The sequence below is a fragment of the Lissotriton vulgaris genome, chromosome 11, assembly GCF_964263255.1.
Source record: "Lissotriton vulgaris chromosome 11, aLisVul1.2, whole genome shotgun sequence".
Classification (NCBI taxonomy): Eukaryota; Metazoa; Chordata; class Amphibia; order Caudata; family Salamandridae; genus Lissotriton; species Lissotriton vulgaris.
This window is the reverse complement of record NC_141699.1, coordinates 170,792,789-170,813,603: the sequence shown is the minus strand read 5'-3', so window position 1 is coordinate 170,813,603 and position 20,815 is coordinate 170,792,789. Positions and strand designations below refer to the sequence as shown.

The following is a 20,815-nucleotide window of genomic DNA, read 5'->3' as shown; positions in this document are numbered from 1 at the left end:
AAAAAACTTTGAAAGAGCAATTTGTAGGGCTCGGGCCTGCCGTACACTGCGCATGCAGTGTCGCGCAGCGAGAGTCCTTTCCCCTGCGTTTTGAAAATGGACCTGGAAATTCCACGCAGTTCGTGCGTGTTATTTCCAAGGTCCATTTTCATTGGCCTTTGCGAGCGTGCTGTTTTGTAACAGAACACGCAATAGGCCATAGGCGGCAGCATAGCTCCGCCTATGGCCTATTGGTGTCTGTTCCGTGCACCAGAGGCCATATGTTTTTAATTATCGCGGCTTGACAGCCGCGAAAATTCAAAACATATGCTCGCAGTGGCGCGCGCGCACCACTCGTGGGCTTTTTTTTTTTGTAGGTCGATTCTTTCTCATGGTCTATTTCTTCTACAAAGAAAGACCGAGCACGTAAGACTTTTGAAGCACCACATGTTTTGGCCTTCCAGTCTCATACAAAGCAACGTGTGGTAACAGTTGAAAAGAGATAACGGGTAAAATGTGATTTATCATTAATGTATCCTGAGAAAAATGTAACTATAAGAATTCAAAAATAAAAACATTTCTGCTAATATTGGCTTGCATGCATGTCAATAGCCATAGTTTTACTGTTGTCACTAGAGACCACCACCGTATGTTTATATCTCTGGCTTCAACATCTCCCTCCCCCAGATCCGTGACTGCTGCCACCTTAAACATTCAGCGACAGACAGAACCGGCCATGGAAGGGCTCTTACAGGGGCTCCCAGGAGGTGGGAGGGATTTGTGTGGGCTGAGGCTGTTAGAAAGTAAGAAAGATCCGAGGATCACCCGCCCGGGAAGGTGCCTCGCCTTTACGTAAGGAGTCCCTGGAGCAGGCTGGGCTGGGCTCGCATTCCTTGCTGGGTGCGCCAGAGGCAGGCGGGGAGCGCACGCATCCGTCACCACCAGCCCCCGCCTCCCACCACACATGCGACAGAAGCTGAAAAGTGGCACCCCCTCACACACACAGGCCACTGAACACGGGAGAGTATCTTCCCCCACTAAATACTGACAACCTGGAGGAGTACCGCCACCCACACGCACGACAGCACTGACTGAGCGGCGTCCCCACAGAGTGAAGGCACCACAGCTCCGAGTTGACTAATGCTCCTCCACGCATCAATCAGTGCATCCCAAGGACTGTCCACACAGGGCCATAATCTGAGACCCTCCGAGATCCCCCTTTCACATTAAGCTCCCGCTGTACCCCAATAGGGGGATTCCCTAAAGTGCACAACAACATTCAGCTCACTTAGGTTTTTCAGGTCCACTGGGGAGTTCGCAAACTGGTTTGTTATCTGCCTTTTTGGACTTTGTGAGGCATGAACCTCTCAAACGTGAAAGCAACACCCTACGGGCCACCCAACCCGTGCACACCGATTAAATCCAAGGGGTGTCCCTGCAAATGCATCGCTGAATGAACTAGTTCTCACAAACCACGCTAACTAAACAAGGGGCACACGTACGCATGGGGGCGAGTCATCAGTTACTGAGTAGTGACTCGCTCAAGATATCCGTTAAAGTATATCTTGGGAACCAAATTGTGTGGTAAATGACACCACCCATCAAAATAAAGTGTCCTGACTACTTTCCCAAAAATATTCGGAGGCCCAGCGCAGGCTAACCCTACAGTCCGCATCAAAAAGCATTGCTGAGCATGGCAGAGTGTGGATCGGCAACTGCCTGTTCAGTGCCAGCCAGCATTGCCCCATCTTAATAGAGATTTAGAGGTAAGAAGATTATCATTATCTACAATTCCAAAGTAACGTGATCGAGGGGATTACAGTAATTTATTGCAACAGGTTCAGGTCACGAAACTCATGCACTGTCTAAGAGGAGGTAAGGGAAACAGGTCCCCCCCACCACACACACACAAACAAACCCACCCCAGGGCTTTTCCCTCGCGCTGGTCGCCACCCACCAGTATCCACATACTAAACCACACTGACAGATTAACACGCCACCCCAACACATTATAACCCATTAAACAGCCTCAGACTTTGCGCCTTTTCTCACACCGCCACGGAGGGTGAGAAATGACGCTCCCTCCGGGGATAATTACCCTGGGCACACAAAGCACGCCCGCCTGCCCCACACCCTGTGCAGAGTGAAAGTGACTGCAGAGTGAGAGTGACTGGAGAGGGAGAGTGACTGCAGAGTGAGGGTGACTGCAGGGTGAGTGACTGCAGAGTGAGGGTGACTGCAGAGTGAGAGTGACTGCAGAGTGAGAGTGACTGCAGAGTGAGAGTGACTGCAGAGTGAGTGACTGCAGAGAGAGAGACTCAGAAGTGTGAGTGTTCCAGAGAGAGCAGGGTATGCTTGTGCGCTTACACGTTGCACTGACAAACAGGAGCTAAAACAAAGAACAGCTGAACACGTGTCTTGGGAGCTTCATGGAGGCAGCCGGCCCTCTGTGAGGGGAGCAGCAAGGAGGGGACGCCCCAACCAATCAAGCGCAACTACTCACAACCTACTGTACGATTACAACACAGGCCAAAGGGCAGAGCTAGGTCTTTTCGCCTTACATAGGGTGAGGAGTGTGTGAGTGTGTAGGGTGAGCAGTGTGTGAGTGTGCAGGGTGAACATGGTGTGAGCGTGTAGGGTGAGCAGTGTGTGAGTTTGCAGGGTGAACATTGTGTGAGTGTGTAGGGTGAGCAGTGTGTGAGTGTGTAGGGTGAGCAGTGTGTAAGTGTGCGGGGGGAGCAGTGTGAGAGTGTGTAGGGTGAACATGGTGTGAGCGTGTAGGGTGAGCAGTGTGTGAGTTTGCAGGGTGAACATTGTGTGAGTGTGTAGGGTGAGCAGTGTTTGTGTGTAGGGTGAACAGTGTGTGAGTGTGCAGGGTGAACAGTGTGTGAGTGTGCAGGGTGAACAGTGTGTGAATGTGCAGGGTGAACAGTGTGCGAGTTTGCAGGGTGAACAGTGCGTGAGTTTGCAGGGTGAGCAGTGTGTGTGCAGGGTGAACATTGTGTGAGTATGTAGGGGCAGTGTGTGAGTGTGCAGGGTTCGAAAACTCAAACTAAGTCCACCACTCACACACATAACACCACACACATAAGACCACACCACACACACACCACACACACACACACACACACACCACACACACTCTGACCACCACACACTCACCACCACACACTCATCACCACACACGCAACCACACACACACACACACACCACCAGCAGTCAGTGCCCGCTTTCACCAGGCACAAACACCATCAGCTGTAAGTGCACGCTTTCACCGGGCACAAACACCACCATCCGTCAGTGCAGGCTTCCACCAGGCACACTCCACCGGGCGTCAGTGCACGCTTTCACCAAACACACACACACCACCAGCCATCAGTGCACACTTTCACCAGGCACACACAACACAAGCCGTCAGTGCATGCTTTCACCAGGCACACACACCACCAGCCGTCAGTGCACGCTTTTACCAGGCACACACACCACCAGCCGTCATTGCACGCTTCCATCAGGCACACACACCTCCAGCCGGCAGTGCACGCTTCCATCAGGCACACACACCACCAGCCATCAGTGCACAATTTCTACAGGCACACACACCACCAGCCATCAGTGCACACATCAATTGTTAACGCATCCACAATTAACTATTGTAGCAATCGCAGTATGGTGCACTTTACTTTTAAACATATTCACCCAAAGCGCAGCATGTCACCATTGCTACAATTCCAATCCAACCCACATAATTCCACTACACACCACATGCATACACTCCATAACACATGGCTAAAAGACATTGCCATTTACAATGCCATTAGCTCTAACTTAAATAAATCCGAGACCTATTGCATTTCCAATGCTTGTTTGCTTTTACAACACTGGGATGTGGCAGACATACATGCCCTTAGGGCATGTATGTGTGCCACTGGTGCACCCATGCACTATTTAGGGGTGCAACAGGGTGTCAATGTGACATCCTGCCACCCTTGTATGTGTTCCAATGGGACGATTGGAGCTTTCTTAAATTCAATTGAGGCCACTAATCATCCATACTATATTCTGATTTACTTGCGCTGCTCCCATAAATTATTCTGAGGATTCAAACTTAATTTTTAGTGACCAGCTTCAAATACCTTTAGATTTACAAAACGTTTTAAAATGTCCAACATTACATTTTGCTTCTCCATTTATATAAACTTTATTAACCGCTTAAACATGGCACGAATTCCGCTGCAGTGCGGCAGTTTATCTGAGTGGGCGAGGCCGCGTCGGCCAATGGACGTGCGCAGCACTACCGAGGTAGTGCTTGCGACAGCCATTGGCCGACGCGCGCAGTGAAGGGGTTAATGTGTTAATATTTTATGGGACCACAGGTTAAGAACCACTGAACTTATACAGTATCGCTTTTTGCAAAGCATACGTTTTTAATCCTTGCACAAATTATGTTCATTTTGTTTCAGAGTATTAATTATTTGTACATGGCATGGTATGGTATGGTTACGGTTTATGACTGTAATTTAGGAAACCAGTGTTGACATACTGACTTATATTACCCAGGTTCCCATGATGGAATATCTGGTTGCGCTTCGTCCTTAATTTATAATTTGAGATACAGTGCTAAGCCACAAATATTACTAATATGATTTAGCTATTTCTCCCTCCCTCTAAACATTAATCAAGAAGGCCTTTTACAATATTACAGTTTACAACTAAAAATGCATAGCAAGGCATGAGATGAGAGCAGGAAACAGTCAGTGAATGATCCCAGGGAAATTATCTGGAGCCACGGAATTTTCCTCTTAGTAGAAAGACTAACAAAGAAGCTTCAATACTCCAAACTCCAACAACATGAAGTCAGATTTTTTTTAAGTTAAACAAAGGGGGCATATTAAAAAGGAGTCAAAACAAAGTATAGAGAAAGAGGGGAGCAACCGAAATCGAGAGAGAGCGAAGAGAGAAACTGCTATTACCGATTTACACCTCCATATCAAATGCAGGCATGAGCCACCCTCCCCACATCGTATCCATCATCAATCTGTCTCCTTGTCTACTTCATTTTACCTCACCTTTATCCAATCATTTCTAATGAGTATATAATATAGCATCTCTCTAAATTTTGCCACTCTGATTTCTGTATTACAGCTATTTAGCATCTCTTCCACTTCGGATTCTTCTTCTAGCCATCCAAAGATCTGCTCCCAAAGAACACGTCTGGTCTACTTGTGGGAAACATGTTCACCTCCATCTTAAGGCTGACAGATAATTTTTACTCAAAGCAATGGTACTCATTTCGTCAACCTCAGGGGTGCTGGGTGGACCCACATAGAACCTGTGACCAGGCTGTTAAACATTTAAACCTGCAGTGAAAGCATTAGTCCGTTAAGCCACCAGATACCTCACTCAAAACTTTTTAATTCTGAGTTCACAGAGTCTCTTACCCTTATCAACAGTGTATATATATCCAGCATGCTGCTGTCTTGACTCTACCAGATGTTTTGTGCTGGGTATATTTATTCCTTGTGTCCTCCTTCTTTACTAACCATGATGATCACAGGCAATTCCTTAGATGTAGGTAACTCCAAAAACAATATTACCCAATGTGGATAGGCTCTTTTCATTTTCTTGAGGGCTCACTGATTGACCACACCTTTTCTACAATACGTCACTAGCCCTAGCTTTCTGGAAGGCATCTGCTCTTCCTGATAATTTGTGAGCTTAAGAAAGCCCTCAGGAGGCTGACTTATTATAGGTCTTTCCCCTATGGTATAATGTGCCTCATCAATCTGATATTCCTCTTCATCACCCAGAGTAAGAGTTTCATTAAGCATGAATAAAGTGCTTTGAAGAACCACCACCTCTTCTAGACACACTGTTGTCCTCTATGTTGTCCTGGGTGTCAAAGCATTCCATGTCAACTACCTTGTATTGAGCATACAAGATGTGGCTGGGTTAACCTTGCGCAAAAGCCAATTTTTACCAGTAGGTTCCACAATAGATTGCTCAAAGGAACAACAGGAAATCAGCCACTTACGTCCCCAAAAAACTACTCTGTGTAAACACAAGGAGTACAGAATTAAGCAATAACTGTCCCAAAGCACAATGCAGCAAATACCAATTCGTCGTCATAAGCTGAGCCTCAAAATTAGTAGTAATGAAATGAAAAAAAGAACTTGATTAAGCGCACTGCGGCCAAGCGGCTTCCTGGCGCTGAGGGTTAGACCAGACTCACAGAGGGGACTCGGGAAAGCTAGCAGGGGAAGGCCTGGGAGAACAGAAAAGTTTTAAGGGCTTTGAGGAAGTGAGTGTAAATAGGGATGGAGCGGATGGACAAAGGAAGGCTATTCCAGAACCAGGGGGCCAGAACCGAGAATCGGGTGCCTCCCATTCTGGATTTACGAAAGCGGGGAACATGGAGAAGGGAGAGAGAGGAGGAGCGGAGAGTGCGACTGGGGACGTGAGGGGAAATGAGAGATCCGATGAAGAGGGGAGCTGAGTGGGTGTGAGCGCGATAGGTCACACAAGCCAATTTAAAGAAGGATCTGAAGTGGACAGGAAGCCAATGAAGGGACTTTAGTGCGGGAGTGATGTGGGAGGATTTGGGAAGACGAAGAATGAGGCGAGCAGCCTGGTTTTGAATGGCCTGAAGACGGCGGGTTTCGTAGGCAGGTATGCCCACGTACAGGCCATTCCCATAATCGAGGCGGGAGGTGATGAGGGCCATGACTATGGTTTTGAGGGCATCCGTAGAGAAATAGCGAGAGATTTTCCGAATGAGGCGGAGAGACAGAAAACAGGAGGACACTACTGAGCTGACTTGGGCATGCATAGTAAGGTCGTGGCTGACCTTAATGCCCAAGGTCCGAACGGAAGAGAGTGGTGAAGGGGGGGAACCAAAAGAGGGGGGCCAATGAACCGGGCACCAGGGGTTAGAGGGACCACCCGTGAGGACAAGCTCCGTCTTGTCCGGATTGAGCTTCAAGTGATTGATGCTCATCCATTCAGATATAAAGACTAAAGTTGAACAAAACTTAGGAAGAGAGATAGAAGGGGAAGACAGATCGAAGACGAGCTGGAGATCGGCCGCGTAGTTATACACAGAGACCCCCAGCTCGAGAAGAGAGGCGATGAGGGGGTAAATATGAATGTTAAAGAGAAGAGGGGAAAGGGAGGAGCCTTGGGGAACCCCACAGGTGACCGAACGGGGAGGAGCGGAGAAGCCCGAGAGGTGAACCGCTTGGTACCTGCCCTGAAGAAAGGTCGCAAGCCAAGAGAAGGCAGCGCCCCGGATGCCCGCTGCGCTGACACGGTCGAGAAGAATGGAATGATCGACCGTGTCAAACGCAGCGGACAAATCGAGGAGGACCAGGGCCTGAGGGAGATTGATGTCAGCTTTCCCTTTAAGTTCGTCCAGGACCGCCATGACCACTGACTCTGTGGAATGGCCTGGGCGAAAGCCGGCCTGATGGGAGGCCAAGAGGTGGTTCTCCTCAATGTAGTTGGACAGGCAGGATGTAACATGGCTTTCAAGAATCTTACCCAGATAAGGGAGAAGGGAGATAGGCCAAAAATTAGAAGGGAGGGAGGGGTCCAGACCAGATTTTTTCAGAATTGGGAGAACGATAGCAGATTTAAAAGACGAAGGAACAGAGCCTAGAGCTAAGGAGGCATTAAGAAGGGCAAGAGGGGGGAGGAGCCAAGATGGCGACCGGAGCAGACGTGTAGGCTCCCGGCTCCACCAGCCCTTTTCCTCCGCACGGACATCCTGACTTCTATCCTGGTGGTTCTTGGCGGCGGAACGTTTGCGATGCTGTGCTGACTCTATTCGTGTTTCCCCGGAATCTCGGCTTGCCCGGTGGCCGGAGATATTTGCGGAGCTGTTTGCAGCCCTGGACCCTCGCCTGCACTGCCGCTCGTCGCCGTGCCTCGGAGGCTTAGTGGCGGCCGGGCTACCCGATCGGCGCTGAGGACTTGAAAGTGGTGCCGTTCTCACGGGACACAATCCTGATTGCGCTGCCTGCCGCGGTCCATCGCAAGCTGTGCCTTGAAAGTGCTTGCTGGGATGAGACGCCCTGAAGGTACGGATTCTTTGTTTGGGGCTGGATGTGCGCGGCATGGGTCGCTCGGCCATGTCTGCTCGGCATCGGCTGCCTGCTTCTTTGCCCCGGTGTATCAGCCTGATGTGAGGCGGCTCTAAGTGACGGGTGCTCGACTGGAATTAACTTTGGTTATATTGAGACCTGGTTTGGCGCCTGTTCGTGCCGCACCCGCCCCGGCGACTACTCTGTATTTTCGGTACCATGGCTTTGTCTGGTGACTCGTGGCATGGGGGAGAGCGCCCATCCCTGCCCGTGGATTGTGTTACCCTGCCTGCGCTAGGGGCCAGCTCACTAGCACCTTCTCGGGGGATCGAGAAGAAGGGGCTGCAGCCACAACTATCTTGTGGATCAATCCTGCTCGCCCTGTGCGACTTCCGATCAGAAATGTGCAATGGCTTCCACGTATTGGGTGAGAAATTCGACAAAATGGTGTCCGATCTGGGGCAGGAGCGCAATGTCTGGACCCAGCAAGGCTTTGATGTGCCTCTGCCAGAGCCTCGTGCGGATACAGTGTTTCTTCCTGCCTACAGAGATGATGTGCCTGCTTTTGACTCTATTGGCGCCCGCGACCGGCCGCCCGACAGACCCGACTGTGATACTTTGTTTCCCCTTCCTCCGGGGTCTGCCTCATTGTTGCCTTCAACATCGCTATTGACTCGTGACCTGGATATGCAACCTCTGGCTCCTTATCCGTGGCCTTCACTCTTTTTACTGAGGAGCCTATATTCTCTGGATGTCACGGAGGAACTTTCAATGATGGACAAAGGATTTTATGGTGATTCTCGACGGCCATTTTGCGCTCCTGAGTCACTCTCCTCCTCTATGCGGCCATATTGTCTCTTTGTTTCAGAGGGGGCGGGCTTTCCTCCGGGAGTGTGTTCGGGGACGCATCCGAGATCGGGCCAGGGCTAGGCTGCTTTTCCTTACTATCGGCTTCTTGGCTGGTTGAGACGGGGTTGGGACTGTTTTGCATTTATTTCAGACGCACACTGCGAGTTGACTTTCCACATCTGTATCTGCATTAATATTTGCTACTGTGCGGTCATATTCAGGGTGGAGGATATACTTGTGGCTGGGGGGACCGGGAACATTTAGAATTGCTCCTCCTCTCGACTAATTTGTGTTTTATGAGAGTTGCAGATAAGGATGCTCTTTTCTCACTCTCTATATTTTGGATATTATAGTATTCTTTCTTTTCTTTTCTTTTCCCTCCTTTCTTCTTGCTATATTTCGGGTTTATTGGGCGACAGACACACTGCTGGGGGGGGGCAGGCCGTAGCCTCTGCATGCGTGTAGGGTGGGGGGTTAGACTTTTAGTTTCTAGATTTCAGTTTCTATGGTGCCTTATTTTTTCTCTTCACTTTTATTTTTCCTCTTTCTTCTGTCTTGGTCCGTGTCTAGGACTACTAGGGGATGGGTGGCGGCGGATATTGGGTGGGATGTTAGGACTGATACCCTTGTTGCATATACTTCTAGCTGCCATGCCGCCTGGGGGGGACTTGATTGTTGGGTTGTTAGATTGCGTGGCGAATTGTAGCTAATGTCATGTTCCACCTGCACGGACTCTGCCTTCTTAGCCTATTATTTCTCTTTCATGATTAAGAAAACGTACAAATTGCATTTTAATAGTTGCATGGAAAATTTAAAATTAACCTTCATTGATCCTGGGACATGGTATCACGGCGCTTTACAGTGTAACTCTTAAATACTTGCTGATGGTAACGACGTATTACTGTGTCGCCGTATTGCATGCACTGGTGCTTCATGAGTATCTGTGGCCGGCCTGATGGTTGTGGGCCCGTATTTGTTCTTTTCTTGGTGCAAAATAAAGGTTTTCAAAAAAAAAAAAAAAAAAAGAAGAAGGGCAAGAGGGGGGGCCGAGCAACTAGTGAAAAGAGTTTTAAGGATCCGTGCAGGAGCACAGTCCGCCGGAGATTCGGACTTGACTTTTGTGAGCAGGTTGAGGAACCGGTCCGTGGAGATAGGAGGAAACTGATCCAAAGAGGAGGAGGGGAGGGGGAGGGAGCATGAGAGGCCAGGTTGGAGTACCGTGGGGATATTGGCCTTGATGTTAGTGATTTTCTCAATGAAGTAGTCATTGAGTGAAGAACAGAGGGTCTGAGTGTGATACGGCGGCCCCACATACCCGTCACACACCACGGTATTGCAGTCCTTCCCGTACGACAGGGAACCCGACCAGAGCGTCCATAGTAGCAGCCCAACCCACCAAATGTCCAACCCTCTGTCCTCTGTTCCAGGACCCAATCCGGAACGGCGGAAACACGGAAGCACTACCTCCTGACCCCGGAAGTACCTCCCCCTCATGCGATCCGGACACTAGAAATACCGGACCCAGGAAACAGTCCGGCGTCGGATTGAGCTTGTGGCAGGAGACCCCGACTGGAGCGGTGAAGGAGAGGACGAGTGAAGAGGAAGAGGACTGGTCCGAAGATTGGTGGAGTCCACCGGAGGTTGCTGGGGAGCGGCCGCAACTCAACTTGGAGAGTTGCGGCGGAGCGGGTGAGTGATACGGAACCCCTCCGATAGCACATTAGGTGCAGTGTAAATAACTCCCTTCTGTATAATTGAACTACCCTTTAGGCTCACGTCGTCACTCGGAGCACTGTGTACATACATTGTAAAGCACTCCTCCACTTTGTAAAGAAACCCTTTAATCCTCACGTCCCACCATCCTACACCCCTACTGCTTCTCGATACCCAGCTTGTGTCCGTCCCTACCCTGACCCTACCGTCCCCTCCTCACTTTCGTCTTCTTACCCCTCACAGTCCCCGGTGCTGGTATTAGGGATTCGACGAGAGAAGTCCGGCAGGACTAACGGCTCCTTTCTTTTCTTTGTTTTCCTCCCGGTACCTCCGAGGACATCCCCAAGAGTAGAAGACCCGGAGAGCCCGATGACAACGTTACCGGACCTGGACCCTTCTTCCACCCGTGGAGCTGTGCCTTTCATTTCTGGAACATTGACTTTTGCTAATCACCCTGTTTTGAGCAAACGAACGGAAATAAATCAAACATTGCCCACTATATACGGCCTCCGCGCTTGGTATTCCGGTCCGCCACACCCCCACGCACACAGTTGGTGTCAGAAGTGGGATCCGGAGGCATGGAGGCCGTCGTACAGAAAATGGCCGAGTCCCAAGAGATGTTGGGAAAGCTAATGGAGAAGTTTTTGAAAACCGCTGAGGAAGACCGGGGGCAACTGCACGACGTCCTCAAGGGCCAAGGGGATGCCCACGACCAGGCCATGGGTAAATTAACGGACGTCCTCGGACAACAACAACAACGACCCATAACCTCCCTCCCCTCAGTAGTCTTACAAAAGTATGTTCCTGGCGACGATCCGGACTACTTTTTTACGAACTTTGAAAGACTAGCGCAGGCCGCCTCCTGGCCAGCAGATCGATGGGGGCAATATTTGGGGCCACTACTGACCGGAGACCTCCAAGCGGCGTATCAGCAAGCCAATATACAAGGCAACACACCCTATGATGACATCAAGAAGTGTATCCTCGAAAGGCTAGGCATAGATGACGAGACCTATAGAGTGAAGTTACGCCAAGCCAAGGAAGGGCCCCAAGAAACCCCCAGGGCTCTGTCCTTCCGGATTAAAGATCTCGCCAATCGCTGGTTACGTCCTGACTCCTCCACAAAAGACGATATCCTAGCAAAAATATATCTGGAGCAATTCCTGGCATCCCTACATCCGGCCACTCAAAAATGGGTACGACAACATGCACGGCTCACCCTCGACAGCGCGGTGGAGATCGCGAGTGCATACAGTCGAGCCCAAGAAACATCCAGGGGCAGAGATGACCATCCCCACCGAGCGCATATAAATACAGTCAGACCCCAGCGACCCCCCCCCCCTCCAAGGAAAACGGAGCCGCCTTCCCTGCTGCCACCACCGCTCATATACAGACCACCCAATCCGGGTCCACAGTGTTACAACTGCGGGGGCTATGGACATATAGCACGTGTATGTCCACAGAAAGACGAACCCATGGAGATAGGCCTGATACAGAACTATGTGTGTGCAACACCCGGAAAGAAACCCCCACCGTTCCGTTGTCCCGTGTATGTAGACGGACATCCACTCCTAGCTTTGGCTGACACGGGCTGTCGCCAGAGCGTTCTACGGCCCCAGGACCTACCGACCCCACCAAGACCACCCACAGGAACCGTCGCCATCCAATGCGTACACGGAGACACTAAAAAGTACCCTACCACCCAGGTGCGAGTACGGCACCCAGCTGATCCCGGAACTGAACTCACTGTAGGTCTGATACCGAACCTTCCCGAGCAAGTGATCCTAGGGAGTGATTATGCTGGTCTCCCTAAATTAGTGCAGGACACTACAGACTCCCTGAACCAATGGTGGGGAGAAGCACCCTTTTCCGGGGAACAGCCGCTGGCTGAAGATCCGACCAAAGCCCGGAAATCCCGTAATCAGAAGAGGAAAGAGAAACGAAACCACACCACCGCCTACCCGGTGGTTCCCGATGTCCACCCCTGGCAAACAGATAGAGAATTCCGGGCATCGCAACAAGAAGATCCTGTCCTACAAGAGGCCTGGGGAAAGGCCTTAGATCAGGAAGACCCCCTTCACGTATGTCCCTATTTCTTTAAAAAGAACGGACTACTATATAGAAAGGGGAACCCAAACCAACCACCACAGCTATTGATCCCCGGACCCTTTAGAGAGAAGGTGCTCTTCCTTGCCCACAGCCATCTCCTAGGGGGTCACTTCAGCGACGAAAAAACCAGTCTGGCCATCCTCGAGAAGTTTTATTGGCCAGGAGTACATCAGGAGGTCAGACAATATTGTAGAGAGTGCCCAGTATGTCAGAGGAACAGTAGATATCGTCCTCCCAGGGCTCCCTTACTCCCTCTACCCCTCATTGATATCCCCTTCACCCGGGTCGGAATGGACATCATAGGCCCTTTACTTCCCTCCCGCAGTGGCTGTCGATATGCCCTAGTTCTGGTGGACTACGCCACCCGCTTCCCTGAGGCAGTGCCCTTACGCCAACCTACAACACAGACCATAGCTAAAGCCCTCATCTCCATATTCTCACGAGTAGGGTTTCCCAGGGAGATCCTTACGGATCAAGGCACTCCGTTCGTTTCATCCCTAATGAAACAAGTCTGTTCAAACCTCGGCATAAAACAGATCCGCACTTCCGCCTACCACCCCCAGACAGACGGGTTGGTAGAGCGATACAATGCCACCCTGAAGTTAACACTGAAGAAAATGTTGGCCTTAGAGGCAAAGAGGTGGGAGGAGATGTTGCCGTTGGCCTTGTTTGCCATTCGGTGCAAAACTCAGAGTAGCACAGGATATTCTCCGTATGAGTTGCTGTACGGTCGACCACCCCGCACCCTTCTGGACATGGCCCAAGAAGCATGGGAGGCCGAACCTGACAGAACCCGACCCCTGCCAGAATATGTCGAAAATCTAAAAACACATCTCGCACAGCTGCGTGACATTGTCCGCCAGAATATGGAGAACGCACAAGCCAGCCAGAAAGGGCAATATGATAAGGGTACCAAACCTCGCTCCTTTAACAATGGGGATCTAGTTCTTCTGATGAGACCATCATCAGACCACAAACTGTTAGGGCAGTGGCAAGGACCCTATGCGATTCTTCGCCAAGTGACTCCGGTCACCTACGAAGTAGAACTCGATCCTGTTCGAGGCACCACACAGGTGTACCATATCAACCTTCTTAAAAAATGGGAGGGACCCCGACCCGTCCTGTCCACCAGCGATATGCCAAGCCCTCTCTTATTTGAATCATGCTTTGACCCCGAGATGACCGGAGAGCAGAGACAGAGTCTCCGAGAGGCCCTACAACCCCTACAGAGAGTGTTTTCCTCCTCACCAGGTCACACGACCATCACAGAACACAGCATACACACAGAGCCCGGAAAGATTGTACGGCTTCGACCCTACCGGGTCCCTGAAGCCCGTAGGAATGTGATCCGACAAGAAACCGAACTAATGTTGGGTATGGGGATCATTGAGCCTTCCATCAGTGAATGGAATTCCCCCATAGTTCTAGTGCCTAAACCCGACGGGTCCGTCAGGTTTTGCATAGATTTCAGGGAGGTAAATAAAATATCTACCTTCGACACTTATCCCCTTCCGCGGGTCGATGAGATGGTCGAGAGCATAGGGAAGGCCCGATACATATCCACGTTAGATCTCTGCAAAGGCTACTGGCAGATCCCACTAAGAGCACAGGACCGAAAGAAAACTGCCTTTTCTACCCCAGACGGCTTATTTCAATTCACAGTATTACCTTTTGGGTTACACGGGGCACCCGCCACCTTCCAAAGGGCGATGAACCAAGTATTAAGACCACACTCAGGGTATGCCGGGGCCTACCTCGACGATATTGTTATCTATAGCAATAGTTGGGCAGAACACCTCGATCACCTCAGCAAAGTCGTTGGGTCCCTGGGCTCTTTTGGGTTCACCATTAATCCTGCAAAAACCACTCTAGCGGCTACCTCGGTGAAGTACTTGGGTTACCTCTTAGGAGAGGGATTGATACGTCCACAGGCCAAGAAGGTTGAGGCCATTCAATCCATTCCATTCCCCCAGTCCCGAAAAGACCTCCGGGCATTCCTAGGCCTACTAGGTTATTACCGCAGGTTCATACCCAATTTTTCCCAGACTGCAGCTCCCCTCACTGATCTCTTAAGGAAGTCCATAAAAACAGAAACCCTCCTAAAGAATCCCAACCCTGTTCTACTGTTAGCCTTTTCTCGACTCAAAGCAGCATTAACCTCCAAACCGGTATTGGTCAGTCCGGATTATTCACGGACCTTCCTCCTACAGACAGACGCCTCGGACCAGGGTCTAGGGGTGGTCCTTTCACAGAAAGACGAAAATGGGAACGAGAACCCCATTTTATACTTGAGCCGTAAACTGTATCCCCGTGAAACCAATTATGCTGTTGTAGAGAAGGAAGCATTGGCCATTAAATGGGCGGTGGAAAGTTTAAAGTATTATCTGGAAGGGAGAGAGTTTGTCATCTATACTGACCACGCCCCTCTGGAGTGGATGGCCCGTAATAAAGGACATAACGACCGGGTCCTCCGGTGGTTCTTAGCTCTGCAACCATACAGATTTCGGACATTGCACCGTAAGGGGACTGAACAGGGCAATGCCGATTTCCTCTCCCGTTATCCCATGGCCCAAACCCGTACTAGAAAGACAGCTAGGGGAAGGGGATGTGATACGGCGGCCCCACATACCCGTCACACACCACGGTATTGCAGTCCTTCCCGTACGACAGGGAACCCGACCAGAGCGTCCATAGTAGCAGCCCAACCCACCAAATGTCCAACCCTCTGTCCTCTGTTCCAGGACCCAATCCGGAACGGCGGAAACACGGAAGCACTACCTCCTGACCCCGGAAGTACCTCCCCCTCACGCGATCCGGACACTAGAAATACCGGACCCAGGAAACAGTCCGGCGTCGGATTGAGCTTGTGGCAGGAGACCCCGACTGGAGCGGTGAAGGAGAGGACGAGTGAAGAGGAAGAGGACTGGTCCGAAGATTGGTGGAGTCCACCGGAGGTTGCTGGGGAGCGGCCGCAACTCAACTTGGAGAGTTGCGGCGGAGCGGGTGAGTGATACGGAACCCCTCCGATAGCACATTAGGTGCAGTGTAAATAACTCCCTTCTGTATAATTGAACTACCCTTTAGGCTCACGTCGTCACTCGGAGCACTGTGTAAATACTGTAAAGCACTCCTCCACTTTGCAAAGAAACCCTTTAATCCTCACGTCCCACCATCCTACACCCCTACTGCTTCTCGATACCCAGCTTGTGTCCGTCCCTACCCTGACCCTACCGTCCCCTCCTCACTTTCGTCTTCTTACCCCTCACAGTCCCCGGTGCTGGTATTAGGGATTCGACGAGAGAAGTCCGGCAGGACTAACGGCTCCTTTCTTTTCTTTGTTTTCCTCCCTGTACCTCCGAGGACATCCCCAAGAGTAGAAGACCCGGAGAGCCCGCTGACAACGTTACCGGACCTGGACCCTTCTTCCACCCGTGGAGCTGTGCCTTTCATTTCTGGAACATTGACTTTTGCTAATCACCCTGTTTTGAGCAAACGAACGGAAATAAATCAAACATTGCCCACTATATACGGCCTCCGCGCTTGGTATTCCGGTCCGCCACACCCCCACGCACACACTGAGATGGAACAGTGCTGGTACTGGTGCGGTCAGAGGTGGCCAGTAGCTACTAATTTTGAGGCTCAACTTATGACGACGCGTGTCGAGAAATTTATATATTTCCTCTTTATTTGAACCGCGACGACTTTTTGAAGATATCGATTCAATTAATGATGGACGAAATGATGACCGCATGAAGAGATTATGACGCTATTTAGTCTGAGATAGTACCGTACCTTAGACAGGCCATACCTGGAATGTGAAGTATGACTTCATGAGGAGCTTTTTCATGCCCTGAAAAAGTCAATGGGTGATTGTTTCCCGTGACGAAACACGTGTCGGCTCGGTCTTTCTGGCTAAATTTTTTACGATTCCAATGAATACTATATGAAGATTCACCATATGATGGAAATGTCACGTTTAAGAAGAGAAAAGAAAATGAAATAAAAGGAACTGATTCAATGAATTACACAAAATGAAAAGAATCTGATTTGATTTCCTTTTCTCTTAAGTATTGATATGTGCTGCATTGTGCTCGGGGACAGGTATTGCTTACCTTACCGTATGGAGGTCTGGCAACTAAGTCCACAGCATCACAACTATGGTCATGCCCTTTTGCTTAAATCCCTCAACTTGGCGATTTGTGTTCAGCTTCCTGCAACCCCATTCAAAGAACTATTCCAGAATTAAAGAATTTGGTGAGTCTCCAGGCTCCTTTATCAACAATTCTTTCAGGGAACCCTTGTGTCACCTTTTACTTTCGTCTGGGTTTTCTTTAAAGAGCCATCTGATTCAGTGTTGGAATTATATTCCAATTCATCATGTTTCTCTCCTCTCCATCTATGCCCTATCACTTTCTTTCTTCTGGATGTCACTCCACCGTCCTATTGTACTGTGCATCCCTATACCAATTTCACTGTTCAAACTAGTATGCTGCAACATTATTTCCCCCATTTTCCTGGCCTATCCACTCTGGGGATGTTTTCTGTGTAAGTATGGGTCACAGAATGTCTTGCGCAGTTGTTATTATTTGTGCTTCCTTGATGGAGACAGGGTATAGGAGCCCTGCTTGACTTACCAGAATCATGTTTTATTCCTTATGGCTCTTGATGCCTCTTGGGTCACCTATTAAAAATATATTTTCAATAAGAGCAACATACAGCTCCCCATCTACATTAGAAACCAGAGAGAGCCTAAGCACCAAACAAACCTCTTGTTTCTTTTTTCCTCCTCCAGGTCTCCCATGTGTCACACCATGGAATTTACTTAGGAAACAGACCCATAGCCAAGATCTAGTATCCGGAGCCAAGGTTAGTGTGAAACCTATGCTAAGTTTATAACTCAGTCTCTCAGTCCCTCAATGGGTCAATGTGTCTTATATTTTCAAGATCACCTTAGTCTGTGCTTAGCTTCTTCCCAGTGGTTTTGTGCTCTCACCTCTTGTAATGCACTAAACTGCTCTACTACATCAAATAACTTGCTCCTACACCAACTCATTACAGTTGCGTGGGACACCAGCCCACAAACACTACCACAGCCGGCCCTATAGTGCAACAATTTGCACCCTTCTCACTTCTGTAACATAGCTTGGATGCTAATTTTTCCGCAACATTCAGGCTGACAGCCAATGATTCTTCGGTCTGCTTTTTTTAAACTGTTATAATTGTTCCAATTAATTGTCCTGTGAATTACAGTTTTTTCCAGTTCCTTCGGGATATTTTGTCAGCAGATTGAAAATGAGACATGCATATCCAGGGTTCCTTGCCATGCTCCTCTGTATAAACCTTCTTTAATAATAGATAGCCAGATGTATTTTGCGCGAGTTTTTTCTCACAAGATGTTAAAATACTAGCAGTACTTGGGACGTATAGTTTTCTTTTGTTCAGCTGCTGGAAACAGCACACACGATTTTGTTAGAATGTTAACATAATGCTATGTAAAAAGCGAGTTTTCACTACAGCACCAAAGGTTTTACATTTGTGAAATGCTCTCTTTTGAGCTATACAAAACAAGTGGAGTGAAAACGGAATCACCAATATATCATCATTTTGTACAGTAATAGGTATTTGATTTCTCAGTTTTGCCATCTTTCAAATAGTTGGTGAAATGGCAAAACTTTAACAGAATCTAAATCTAGCTCACACTAAGCTTCTTAAAGATAACCCCACGGCTGCCAGGGTGGGCGTTCCTATCCGTTTTAAGAAGTGCATATACATGTCAAAAAACAATTTTGTAAAGAGGAAATGGCCATGTGTTTTGGATGTGCACAGCGGCATGAAATCAAATGTTATACTGGTGTGGGGGGTGCTTGAACTACAAGAGCGCACCAGGGTTTTTGACATAACATTATTGATTCCTAGTGGACCAGGTGGTTCAGCTCCAGTGAGAAACCAGACTGAGGTTAAGTTATATAAATGCTATCAAATTTCAAAGCTATCTTTCAATTTAAATCAATATCCTAAGTCTATTATTTGGGCTTCATATTCTCCACATTGTACCTTCTCAGGATGTTTTTCTTACCAGTGAGAGAACGTTTGTAGACACCCTGCAAAATAGCCGCCACTCTGAAAAACGAAAAGGCCATGTAGAATCTCCAATTTTCAAGGTGAGGAATTTGCATGTAATCACAATACATCTGAAAGTACTCTTCTGAAGATGGGATTCCAAGCTCCGGCAAATCACAGTTATTCAATCCTACGGTGTTGGAAAAACACAAGAAAGAGATTGTTGTGTGATGGGTCACAGCTACTTATGTTAAATAGAGCAATGCAATTACAAGTAAATGTACAGTCGAGGCGCAACATTGTTTTTAATGTGTATAAACATACTACCTTTTAAAATTGAAAAATCAGGGGGAAGGAAATAGGCAAGGCAGTTATAAGCAACGTCTGAAAGGGGATCTCCTAATGTAGACAACTCCCAATCCAGGACTGCCAGAACTTCCGGTTTCTCTGGATGAAAAATCAGGTTATCCAGCCTAGTTAACAAAAAGAAATGTACACAAAACATACAAAAATATTCAGCTGTTCCACAAGACGTACATTGCAAAACCTTTACACAAAAATGACACTGCATGAAATATAGTTTTATCTCAAGGATAAGGATTCAATAAACTAGTAGCAATTGAAAACCTTGTCCACATCCCTAAGCTTCATACTGATTTTAAACCCAAAAGAAGAGAATTGTAACGTTTTAACATACATTAGAGGTCGTAAATGTTCTACCAACACATTACATTAGTTGCTATTGTTTACACAATATGACAAATCGGGCTGTTACTGAATATACCTTAAATCATTTTGTTTTGAAAAAGACATGTGAACTTGCAAATCAGTATCGTAGGTGTGGATGCATATATTGTGAACTATGGCTTCTTCAACTAAAAAGACACTATCCTTTTTACAGCAAAACACATCGAAATTGCACAAAACCCCACCACCCCCAACTATTTGATTTAACCTTATTTGAACAGGAAGTATCAAATACATGTTAATGACTTTGCAGGGATAAAACCGCACTTCACTTTCTGGCCAAAGTCACAGTCACATGCCTCTCCAACCAAATCAGTAATTAGACCAGCATTTCCTAAAGTCTTAGAGACATCATCTGAATACCTGACGATGACTACTTTACAAAAGAAAGCAATACAAAAATTTGACCAAAACAACTGAAATATGAAATGACATGACCAAACAAACATTCATTTCAGGGTTTAAGGAACATAAAGGGCAACCTTATGGCAATTAAATGAGCGTGGGACTGGGATGAGGTGCACTGATGTAATTTTAACTTGTTTTTCCAAGTGAGATCAGCTGTATTTCTGCAGGCACTTTTTCCATCTAACATAGTTGTTTTGGCATACAGGTGTTTCCACGCACATAATCTACATCCCCCTAGCCTTTTTCACCAGAGTTAAGTATGTGAATAACAGCGCACCTTATGGGCCCACTGGAGTGGGCAAAGTAGGGTTGCGGAACTAAACCAAACTTTTTCGTCTGTGAACATGGCATGCAATTCACCTGGTGGGACATTGGTTTTCCTAACCGATCTTCCAGAAAATGAACATTGAGTAGTGGGATATATGTATATAAAATAATTAACTCTTCCACAGATTAATCCACTTTTTAGGAAGTGGTATTTTTCGTTATTGCAAATTTTTTCCAAAAACGATGGCACTTGCCTAATGAAAAAGAAGCACTGCCTTCAAGAGCTGTTGGGGTAAATAAATGAGAGCACTACTCAATGAATGGCCCGTAGCAACAGCTATTCCACATATAACTTCTTGGGCATAGCAGCATTAGCCAGCGCATGCCTCAATCCACCCTTTGCTTTAGTGGAGAACAAGTTACTCTCCTTCGGTAACACTCATTCTGGTAGATGCTCTAGATAACTACATATTTCTTAGGTTTGAATATATCCTATATGCCAGTCAAGATCCCTAAACTTTTTTTATAAGAGTGTTTCTGTGTGCTATCATATGGAGCTGTGCGACTCCGCTTTGGTAGAATTTCAACCGAGAAGAGACAGAGGG

At 48.2% G+C, this 20,815-nt stretch overlaps 2 protein-coding genes across 9 annotated transcripts in view; one reads left to right on the top strand and one right to left on the bottom strand.

Moving 5' to 3' along the window:
• The window catches only part of ACAD10 (acyl-CoA dehydrogenase family member 10), a 627,389-nt gene that overhangs the window by 223,136 nt on the left and 383,438 nt on the right, over positions 1-20,815 (bottom strand). For all 8 annotated transcript variants that reach the window (XM_086943061.1, XM_086943062.1, XM_086943065.1 and 5 more), the window contains 2 exons: positions 19,116-19,261; positions 18,805-18,978 (listed from right to left, as the gene is read on the bottom strand). In XM_086943061.1, coding sequence (XP_086799187.1) covers positions 18,805-18,978; positions 19,116-19,261 — 320 coding nt within the window. The remainder of the gene's footprint in view (positions 1-18,804; positions 18,979-19,115; positions 19,262-20,815) is intronic.
• Positions 11,198-15,739, top strand: LOC147679477 (uncharacterized). Its single transcript, XM_086943066.1, has 2 exons — positions 11,198-12,700; positions 15,470-15,739. Exons 1-2 carry the CDS (start codon positions 11,198-11,200, stop codon positions 15,737-15,739), a joined length of 1,773 nt encoding a protein of 590 aa, XP_086799192.1.